Source organism: Hemibagrus wyckioides, linkage group LG17 (assembly GCF_019097595.1).
Source record: "Hemibagrus wyckioides isolate EC202008001 linkage group LG17, SWU_Hwy_1.0, whole genome shotgun sequence".
NCBI lineage: Eukaryota > Metazoa > Chordata > Actinopteri > Siluriformes > Bagridae > Hemibagrus > Hemibagrus wyckioides.
In genome coordinates, this window is record NC_080726.1 from 3,731,217 (window position 1) to 3,743,109 (window position 11,893).

The window sequence follows — 11,893 nt, forward strand, 5'->3', positions numbered from 1 at the left end:
TATATATATATATATATATATATATATATATATATATATATATATATATATATAAATATAAAACGTAGTGCCACAGTGACCCTTATGTAATGGGGGATGTGCTTGTGTATGTTTCACAAGGTGTATCATGTTAATGAAGTCTGTTAATAAACTTCAGTTCTTGATAAAACAGCTTCAGCAAGTCCTTTAAAAATTACTCTTGCTCAGAATTTCCAGTTCCAGTCCACAATAGTTTGGTGATGAGAATGGGGATCAAGAGAAAGAGGCTAAAAGTGAGTCCGGCTTGAAGCCATCACTAATAAACAAGACGACTGCATACTCCTCAGAGCAGATTTCATTGTTAGGTCAGTTTCAGGTTACTGTGAAATATAGGAAAATGTGGTCTTACTGGTGTCTAAGGGTAAAAGGCCTAGCCTCATGGGTAGAACCTGGATTCAGCACTTAAAGCTAGACTGGTCTAGAGTGAACCATGCATCTAACCCAGTAATGAAGCTTTCTGAGAAATAAGCCAACAATGCAAAAATGCAAAAAAAGTGCAATTTCAATAGTATGAGCCAAATTACAAAGGACACGAAAAGAATCATTAGAACGAGGCTGTCCCAGATACAACCACAGTTCAACATCGTGAAGTTAGCAGACGATACTGTGGTGGTGGGCCTGATCTCCAATAACGACGAGGCGGCCTACCTAGAGGAGATTAAAAACCTGGAGACATGGTGCCAGGTCAACAATCTCCTCCTGAACGGCAGCAAGACTAAGGAGCTGATAGTGGACTTTAGCACAAAGCAGGAGAGGAATTACCAGCCCCTCACCATCAACGGGACCCCAGTGGAGAGAGTGGACAGTTTCCGTTACCTAGGTGTCTACATCATGCAGGACCTGACATGGTCCTGTCACGTTAACACCCTGGTGAAGAAGGCCCGGCAGAGTCTTTATCATCTCAGACGCCTGAAGGACTTTAAACTGCCCTCAAAGGTGCTAAAGACATTCTACACCTGCACCATTGAGAGCATCCTGACGGGAAGTATCACTGGCTGGTTTAGGAACAGCACCAAACAAGTCAGGCAAGCTCTCCAGAGGGTGGTGCGATCAGCCGAGCACACCATCCTCACCGAGCTTCCTGACCTGGACACCATATACAGCAAGCAGTGCTGGACCAAAGCCAGCAAGATTATGAAGGACCTCAGCCATCCCAACAATGGACTCTTCTCTCTGTTGAGGTCAGGGAAACGTTTCCGTTCCTTGAAGGCGAACTCAGAGAGAATGAGGAGGAGCTTCTTCCCGCAGGCCATTCGGGCCCTCAACCAGTACACCTAGGATCTGGACTCTCTGGTCTTACCCCCACACAACATAACATAACATTCTACCTCAGCTGATTGTTGCACATGCTAATATTGCACTACTCTGTACACACAATAACACTCACTGTACATCTTCTCTGTACATCTTTGTGTGTGCATTGCACTGCCACTTTACTCCCTGTTAAACTGGACATTATATTTTGCCTCATATACACTTCTACAATATATTTATATATTTATCTTACATTTGCACACTGTACATACTATACTCTTTTGCAACACCATTTCAATGTTGACTTTAGCAGACCTTTTTATCTACATATATTCATATACTGTATCGTCTGTACATTATAGAGTCTACACATATATTATTTATATTTTTTTATTTTTCACATATACTATACATATACTATATTATACTATATATATATATATGTATATATATATATATATATATATATATATATATATATATATATATATATATATATACACTATATTGCCAAAAGTATTCGCTCACCTGCCTTGACTCGCATATGAACTTAAGTGACATCCCATTCCTAATCCATAGGGTTCAATATGACGTCGGTCCACCCTTTGCAGCTATAACAGCTTCAACTCTTCTGGGAAGGCTGTCCACAAGGTTTAGGAGTGTGTTTATGGGAATTTTTGACCATTCTTCCAGAAGTGCATTTGTGAGGTCACACACTGATGTTGGACGAGAAGGCCTGGCTCTCAGTCTCCGCTCTAATTCATCCCAAAGGTGTTCTATCAGGTTGAGGTCAGGACTCTGTGCAGGCCAGTCAAGTTCATCCACACCAGACTCTGTCATCCATGTCTTTATGGACCTTGCTTTGTGCACTGGTGCACAGTCATGTTGGAAGAGGAAGGGGCCAGCTCCAAACTGTTCCCACAAAGTTGGGAGCATGGAATTGTCCAAAATGTCTTGGTATGCTGAAGCATTCAGAGTTCCTTTCACTGGAACTAAGGGGCCAGTTCCTGAAAAACAACCCCACACCATAATCCCCCCTCCACCAAACTTTACACTTGGCACAATGCAGTCAGACAAGTACCGTTCTCCTGGCAACCACCAAACCCAGACTCGTCCATCAGATTGCCAGATGGAGAAGCGCGATTCGTCCCTCCAGAGAACGCGTCTCCACTGCTCTAGAGTCCAGTGGCGGCGTGCTTTACACCACTGCATCCGACGCTTTGCATTGCACTTGGTGATGTATGGCTTGGATGCAGCTGCTCGGCCATGGAAACCCATTCCATGAAGCTCTCTGCGCACTGTTCTTGAGCTAATCTGAAGGCCACATGAAGTTTGGAGGTCTGTAGCGATTGACTCTGCAGAAAGTTGGCGACCTCTTCGCACTATGCGCCTCAGAATCCGCTGACCCCGCTCCGTCAGTTTACGTGGCCTACCACTTCGTGGCTGAGTTGCTGTCGTTCCCAAACACTTCCACGTTCTTATAATACAGCTGACAGTTGACTGTGGAATATTTAGGAGCGAGGAAATTTCACGACTGGATTTGTTGCACAGGTGGCATCCTATCACAGTTCCACGCTGGAATTCACTGAGGTCCTGAGAGCGACCCATTCTTTCACAAATGTTTGTAAAAACAGTCTGCATGCCTAGATGCTTGATTTTATACACCTGTGGCCATGGAAGTGATTGGAACACCTGATTCTGATTATTTGGATGGGTGAGCGAATACTTTTGGCAATATAGCAGCAAGTGCAAACAAGATGTTCAGCTTGTGTGAGAGCATTTTATCCACAGCAGAAGGTATTTTTGAAGAAGTTTCCCGGAGGGGAAGAGAAGTGGAAGTTAGGAGAAATTGAAAGAATGTTAGGTCCAGGTAGTTACTTGGTCTGGTTGAAGGGCAAGTCCGACAAGAGGCATGTAGATCAGCTAGGAGCAACAAAATTAGCTATTACTGAATATACTGTAATACTGAAGTCAGCAGAAAACTTGTGTGACAGTTCAGGAACAGGGTTAAGAGCATGTGAATATTCAGTAGTGGTGCAAGAAGATTCTCATTGTCACAGTTCACCAAGAACGAAGACAAGGAAGATGCAGGCTCTTTATTAGTGTCAGTGCAAGCTTCAGTGTTATCGGTGAAATCTCTGAACGACAGCTGAAATAATAAACTCAGAAAACGCACCAAAACAGTCTCATCTGTAACTCCAGGTTGCAAATGCACAGTCCAATATCCCAAGGAAGAACGAGGTAGGAGTAGCACAGGTAAGTGTCCACAATCATCCACAGGGCCTCAGAAGAAGTCACAGTGAGTACCTTTGATAGCAGAAGATGAACCAGTGAGTGAGTGTGCATACATAGTGCTCTGGTGATTGGATGCAGGTGCTAAGTACTCCGGTGATTGGGGCGTGGTTGAGTGGCTGGTACTGTGGCTGTGGCCGCTACACCTGTGACAGCACCCCCTCCCCCACGGGTGTCTTCAGATGTCTGGGAATGACGACAAGGGCGGCCGTGGCCTCTAGGAGCAGGATGTCCGGGTGGAGCTGGTGGCATTCATCGAGTAATGAAGGGTTGAGAATGTAGTTTTGGTCCACCCAAGACCTTTCTTCGAGGTCATACCCCTCCCAGACAATGAGGGATTAAAGACGGCCGCCTCGTCAACTCGTAGATGGTGAAAGGACCTATGTAGCGGAAAGGACCTACTCAGCTTTTTGCAGGGTAGTCGCAGGTGGATGTCTGGAGTGGAGAGCCAAACTTGATCACCTGAATGGTAAACAAGGGTGTCTCGATGATGGACATCCACCTGGACTGCCTCCTGCAGATGGATGTGAGCTGAGTCCCATAACCTCTCACTCTCTCGGAACCAATGATCCATGGATGGTACTTCAGACGGCTCTCCTGTCCACGGGAATAGTGGTGTTTGGTAACCGAGTATGCACTGGAAGGGTGTGAGTCTGGTAGACTCCTGACACAGAGTTTTGTGCATACTTGGCCCAAGGAAGGTACTGGCTCCAGCTCTTCTGGTGGTTGTGGCAGTAGGCCCTGAGGTAGTGCCCGACCTCTTGGATCTTCCGTTCGTCTGCGGGTTATATCCGGATGACAAACTCACCGACACTCCCAGCAGTCTGAAGAATCTGCGCCATACCCTGGAAATGAATTGAGGCCCTCTATTTGACAACATGTCCTCAGGAATGCTGAAGTATCTGAAGATGTTGTTGAATATTGCCTCTGCTGCTTCAAGGGCTGTAGGTAGACCTTTGAGTGGGATGAGTTTGCATGCCTTGGAAAAATAGTCTGCTGGTTTGTGGAGGTCATCGTTTGTGGAAATGCTTGGCACCTAATGTGAAATACCATTTCAAAAGAAATGTCTAAGATTCAAAATATTCATGAATGTTTCTTAAATCTGAGAAACTGCAATTTTGCACTGCTGCTACATGGGCATGACTGTGCAACTCTTCTGATTCTACCTAGCCCCCCTCGGTGGTGTGAGTGTGACAGTCATTTCTAAACAGAGCAGTACAGAGAACCTAAAAATCAAGCATGCATAAAGCCATTTAGCATGCAATATTATATTATTAGATCCATATATATTATTAGAGGTATTTAATACATTATTTTCAAACAGATACAAAATACATTACATCATCTCTTGCTCATATGTCCAAATTCACTGAAAATAATCTTTCACGTAATCTTTTTTAATATGACAATGCCCAACCTCCCCACCCCAAATTCCCCCCAAACAGAATGCTTAGAGGAATCCTCACACAGTCCCTTGTAACCGAGAGTCTAGGGAATTTGAAAAACATTTGACCTCTGGGATGAACATGCAAGGATACAAATATTTTAGGCCACTCTGTGTATGCCTGTGTAATGATGATGAACAACATCACTTCAAATGTGTTCAGTCTGTGGGTTTCATGATGCTGCAGCACTCTCACTAAATTATTTGTAATCATACTTTGTATTATCAGATTGTTCTAGGTAAGAAAACATAGCTGTCATAAAACAAAACAGTTTACCGATGTCAATTATTTTTACCCATGTTTTGTTATATTATTACTATTTTCCAGGCCTTGGAGCTGCAATGGAGGGAGACACATCTCTTAGTAATTTCAATTTAACTCGTTTTATGGCAATTCTGACCTTGGAATCATTTGACATGCCATCATCCATTGTTTTATCTGCATTTAGCTTTGGGATAATCACATATTGGTTAATTTTATGCTTCCACTCCATGCTACTTGTGACTATATTTTTAAAACGGAATCTGCATGAACCTATGTACATACTGCTGTTTAATTTGTCCATATGTGACCTAATGGGAGCTACAGGTTTTTACCCTCAGCTGGTTGGTAGTATAATGTATCAGAGCAGAGAAATCTCCTACCCTGCCTGTGTCTTACAAGGCATTCTTCTTCACCTCTATGGAACTGGATCTCTTTTATTTCTCAGCATTATGGCTTATGACAGATATATTGCTATTTGTAAGCCTTTGAGATACCGCAGTCTTATGACACAAGGTACCTTGGTGAAATTTATTTGCATGGCCTGGTTCATAGATTTTGTTATGATTGGGGCTTTATTTGTGCTCACAGTAAGGCATGAAATCTGCAGGACACACATAGTGGACACCTACTGTAATAATCCATCTTTAATGAAGTTAACTTGTGAGGATACAAGAGTGGTTAACTACTATGGCCTGCTTATTATAGCTCTTGTACAAGGCTTTTCCATACTGATGGTATCGTTAACATACATCAAAATCCTAATTACCTGTCTTTCTACCAAACAGGCAAATTCTATTAGTAAGGCAATGCAAACCTGTGCAACACATTTAGTTGTTTTTCTGAGTTTTGAGGTCAACATATTCTTACTACTGGTTTCTCATAGATTAGAAGCAGTATCTCCACATTTACGAAGGGCTTCTGGTGTTGCAATTGTTATTGTTCCTCCAATTCTTAACCCTCTAATTTATGGGTTGAAAACTAAGGAAATCAGACACTCAGTGTTTACATTTTTCCAAAAAAAGATTTCTGCTATTTAATAGGAAACTAATTAAAAATCATATGCATATTTTTCCTTCAATTCAGCACATAAACAAGTCTGGAAAGATGAACATAAATTATGAATATTCAAGGTTTTGCAGTATTTCTACTTTGCTATTTAAATGTTATCAAATTTGTGATGTTGAACATGAAGTTCAGATGTATCTTATAATTTCTATAAAAGCATGTATTCAAATAACAGCCTGAAATTTATGTAAATATGTTTATGATTCTACCTTTGACATAAATTACTGCTGGTATAATTTGAAAATATAAGTTTTCACTTATTTACTTGCTCTATAACAGTATTAACAGTATTTCCATTAACTAACAGTGCAAATTAAATTGACTAAAGTACACTTGTCCATTATTATGCAAAGTATATCAGTGGTTTCTGTCATTTTTCTTCATCATTTATAAAAGTCACTTAAATTTGTTACATTTACAACATTTTCCAGATGCTTGTTTTTTTTTCAGAAAAAACAGGCAGAGGATGACAAACAGCAAATGGACATCAACAGGCAGGGACGAGAACATGGAAGTTAGGGAAACTGAGTACAAAAACATGAGAGCAAATCATCAAAGACGCTATGGCTACAATAAAATTAAATGTCACTCTTTGTAGGATAAAAAAGAGAACAACAAATAATAAAGGAAAAAATAAATAAAAAGAAGTACAAATATTGAACAACCTGATCAGATGGGAGAGTTTAATTATAAAGACATAAAGAAGCAGCAGCTAAGTTATGTTATTACAGTTAATAAGATTGCACTTTGAACAGTATGAACAGTGTAATCTGACAAGCTTCCTGTTAAATATATATGTATGTAATATTAAAAAATTTAATTTGAAAAAGCAGCTGAATATATGCATACAACAATAAGAATAAAATTCAAAATAAGCAACTGGGACATTTTCCGGAATTACTGGAAAAATTGGAACAGGGTTTGGGACTGGAAGAGGGTTTGGCCACGTTGGTCTCCACAGGGAGCATGGCTTGCAACTGGGTCTTGGATGCTGCCACAAAACCCACAGCTTTTACTTTGGGAGGCTGTCATGTCAGCTCAGCAAGGAACCTAGGCTTGCTTACTGGGCCTGGGAGGCTGCCCTGTTGGCCTCTACAGGGAGCTTGGCTTGCACCAAGGTCTGGGAGATCACCAAGTTGGCTTCAGCATTGAATAAGGCTTGGACCAAGGCCTGGAACAGGGCTTGGAACATGGTTTTGGAGGTCAACAGGTTGGTTTAGGCATGGAAGAGGTTCTTTAAGCCCAGTGTCGAAGGTCATCCATATTGCCATCTAGAGAGAGTTTTGTATGAGAGGCTGCCATGTTGGCCTCACCTTTGAACAGGGCTTGGACCTCTGCATCAGATGCCACCCCATTGACATTTAAAGCAAACTCTGTACTGGAGGCTTCCTTTTTGGCCTCATCATGGAACAGGGCTGAAACCTCTGCATTGGATGCCATCCCACTGGCATCTGGAGAGAGCTGTGGAGATCTGGAGGCCGTCCTTTTGGCCTCAACATGAAAGGGGGTTTGGAGCTCTGTTTTGGAGACTGTTCTGTCTGCCTCATTTTGGAATGGGACTGAGACCTCTGGGTGCCATCTCGTTGGCCTCTAGAGAGAGCTCTGAACAGGGCTTGGAACTTGGCCTAAAACATGACTTGGAGCTCAGTATTGAAGGCCATCCCTGTTGGCCTCTAAAGAGTTCTGCATTTTAGGCTGCCCTGTTGGCCTCATCATGGAACAGGCCTCATTGTGGAATGGTGCTCGAAGCTCTGCACTGGAGGCTGCCCTTTTGGCTTCATCATGAAATGGGGCTTGGAGCTCTGCTTCGGAGACTGTTCTGTCTGCCTCATCTTGGAATGGGACTGAGACCTCTGTGCTGGGTGCCATCCCGTTGGCCTCTGGAGAGAGCTCTGAACAGGGCTTGGAACCTGGAACAGTTGGCCTCATCATGGAACAAGGCTTGGACCTCTGCTTTGGATGCTGTCCCATTGGCATCTGTAGAAATCTCTGTGCTGGAGGCGACCTTGTTGGCTTCATCATAAAATGGGGCTTGGAGCTCTATTTTGGAGGCTGTTCTGTGTGCCTCATCTTGGAATGGGGCTGAGATCTCTGTATTGGGTGCCATCTTATTGGCCTTTGGAGAGAGCACTTTGCTGGAAGTTGTCCTTTTTGGCTTCATTGAAGAATGGGAGGTCTGCACTGGAGGCCAACTTGTTGGCGTCATCATGGAACAGGGCTTGAAGCTTAAGGCCGTCCTATCTGCCTCATCTTGGATTGGGTCTTGGAGTTCTGTATTGGATGCCATCCTTAGAACAGATTGGAACAGGGTTTGGGACAGGAACAGGGTTTGGCCACATTGGCCTAAACAGGGAGCATGGCTTGCAACTGAGTTTGGGATGCTGACACATTAACCTTGGCTTTTACTTTTATGAGACTTTTATGTCAGCTCAGCAGGAAACCTAGGCTTACAAAAGGGTCTGGGAAGCTGCTATGTTTGCCTCTGCAGGGAGCTTGGCTTGCAAGAAGTCCTCGGGAGGCTGCCAGGTCAGCCTTGGTGTGCAACAGGGCTTGGAACCTGGCCTAGAACAAGGCTTGGAGTTATGCATTGATTACCATCTCGTGGATATGTGGAGAGAGCTCTGTGTTGGAGATCATACTTTTGGCCTCATTCTGATAAGGGGTTTAGGGCTCTGTACTTGTTGGCCTTGTGAAAGTGTTGTGTATGAGGTCATCCTGTTGACCTAATCTTGGAATGGGGCTTGGAGCTCTACATTGGATGCCATCCTGCTGGCCTCTGGAGAGGCTTTGTGCTGGAGGCCACCCTGTTGGTCTCATAGTGGAACAGGGTTTGGAGCTCTCTATTGGAGACCTTCCTGTTGGTCTTGTCTTGAACAGGTCTGAGACTTATGGATCTGGTCACTTTTTGAACAGTGCCTAGAATGGGACTAGGAAAATGGCTTGGGAGATCACCCTGTCAGCTGCATCCCATTGGCCTCTGAAGAGAGTGCTGTGTTAGAGGCTGCCTGTCAGCCTGATTGTAGCTTGTGACTGGGTGAGTTTGTTTTGTGTTTCTTGTCAGGATGACCCTCCCCATTTAATCTAGATGGGCATCAATTTCATGGCCCATGAATACCCCACTAAGTTGGTGCATGAAGTCCACTACACCTCTGATACCAGGGCTTCTATATAACACCACAAGCTCCCCCAGCAATGAGCTTGGCCTGGACACATGGACAATAGGAACTCTAGCCACTGTTCCTCTGTGGGCTTGTGGCCACAATGCTCTAAAAATAAATTTGACACTGGGGGAAAAACCTTCAGATGTCTTTCAGTTGCATCAATGGAGGCCAGAAGCAGTATCTCAAACCACTGGTTGAGTAAGATGAACTCAGGGGCTGGCATGATCATGTTGCTATTGCTGCATCCATGCTAAGGTGAAGTATTCTGTCACGTGGCAGGGTTAAACTATGGAGGCAGATGGAAATGAAGGTGGAGTAGGATTTTGTAAAACTGGTAGCATTTGATCCAAAACCAAAGTCAAAATCCAATAAATAGGCAGTAAGGGCGATAAGCAAACAAATATTAACAGGGGTGAGAACCCCGAACTCAGGGAACAGAAACTGAAGTCAAAAAACACAAAAACATTAAATGGACTATGGTGAAATGGGAAATATTAAACAAAGCTTGATATTGTAATAGTGAGCTTGTTTTGCATGTGCTGGTGCCCTCTCAAACAACCTTTGAAATCTGGGGATTTTAAAGGTCATACTCCAAATTTAGTAAAACAAAACAATTGACCATGCAAGCGTCCCATAGCCAGTTTACACAGCAGCGGTACTCTAGGTAAGTCTTGGGTTTAGGGTATTGCACTCTATGTAAAATACATGATGTTTTATTCCCATGTTTCCTAATGGACACCTAAAAATACAGGCTTGCACATTAACAATATTTTTGTTTTTTCCATTGTTAGGTGCAAAACTCAGAGGATTCCTTATACACCCACAGTCCCATGTTCCCTCATGTCAACTGGGATTTAAAAATTGACCTGTGGGATAAGCATAGCAGAGATAAATAATTGAGGCCTCTGAATGGATGGCCGAGTAATGATAATGACTCGCTGTTGCTTCAGATACGTTCAGTTTCTGGGTTTTGTAATGCCAAAGCACTTTCACAGAATTAGTTGCCAACAAACTTAATCTTATCAGGTTGTTCTCAGACAGCAAATAGTAACAATTCAAATCCAAAACAATTTGCTTGTGTTAAATACTTGACCCATATTTTGTTATTTGTTTTATTTTTTCCAGCCTTATAGGTACAATGGAGGAACGCTCATTTCTTATTTATTCAAATGTAACACGCTTCATGACAGTTCTGACAATGGAATCGTTGGATATACCACCCTCCAGTGCTTTTACTATATTCATTTTTGGGATCATCACATACTGTTTAATTTTATTGTTTCACTCTATATTACTTGTGACTATTGCTGTAAAAAGAGATCTGCATAAGCCTATGTACATACTGCTCTTTAATTTGTCCTTAAATGATGTATTAGCAACTACTTCTTTTTACCCTCAGCTGGTTTGTAGTATCTTGTCTCAGACTAGAGAAATCTCCTACCCTGCTTGTACCTTGCAAGGATTTTTTATTCACTTCTGTGGGTCTGTATCACTTTTATTTCTCACTGTAATGGCATATGATAGATATGTTGCTATTTGTCAGCCCTTGAGATACCACAATCTGATGACCCAAGGTACCTTGGTGAAACTTATTTTTATGGTCTGGTCATTAAGTTTTTCTATAATTGTGATTTTACTCACACTCACAGTAAGCAAAGAAATCTGCAGGACATATATAGTGGACACGTACTGTAATAATCCATCTTTAATGAAGTTGAGCTGCGAGGATACAAGAGTGATTAACTACTATGGCTTGTTTACTATAGCGCTTGTACAAGGCCCTTCAATATTGATAGTATCTATAACATATATTAAAATCCTAATTACCTGTCTTTCTACAAAACAGGCAAAATCTATTAGTAAGGCGATGCAAACCTGTGGGACACATTTAGTTGTTTTTCTGAGTTTTGAGGTCAATACATTCTTACTACTGATTTCTCACAGGCTAGAAGCAGTATCTCCGCACTTACGAAGGGCCTTTGGTGTTTCAGCTGTTGTCATTTCTCCATTACTTAATCCTCTAATTTATGGGTTGAATACAAGGGAAATTCGGAAACCAATTTTTAAATTCTTACAAAGATATCTTCTAGTTAACAGGACCTGAACTAAAAGAATAAATACCTGTTTTTCTCATAATATTGCTATGTTAATAAATAGTAATAGAATAAAACAATTATGCTGACATTATCTAAAACTAAAGGTTGTTTATTAGCTTTAATCTAATCCACTTATTTAGCAAATTCTGTACTATCTATATAAGGAATCAGTTATATACAGTTTATAATCTTATATAATGCATTATTTACATTATAAACCCACTACATGAGATTCATGAGGAGAAGTGATTGTAAGGAGGCTTACATTTAATGTCCT

At 41.9% G+C, this 11,893-nt stretch overlaps 2 protein-coding genes across 2 annotated transcripts; both read left to right on the forward strand.

The window, feature by feature from the left end:
* The first annotated feature begins 5,371 nt into the window (after positions 1 to 5,371).
* Positions 5,372 to 6,331, forward strand: LOC131368243 (olfactory receptor 51I2-like). Its single transcript, XM_058414242.1, has one exon. It carries the CDS (start codon positions 5,372 to 5,374, stop codon positions 6,329 to 6,331), a length of 960 nt encoding a protein of 319 aa, XP_058270225.1.
* A 2,500-nt stretch (positions 6,332 to 8,831) lies between these two features.
* Positions 8,832 to 11,624, forward strand: LOC131368244 (olfactory receptor 4B13-like). The gene is given in 3 exon segments (XM_058414243.1): positions 8,832 to 8,895; positions 10,547 to 10,654; positions 10,657 to 11,624. Coding segments are annotated over 3 exon segments (1,140 nt in total).
* Positions 11,625 to 11,893: the final 269 nt, after the last annotated feature.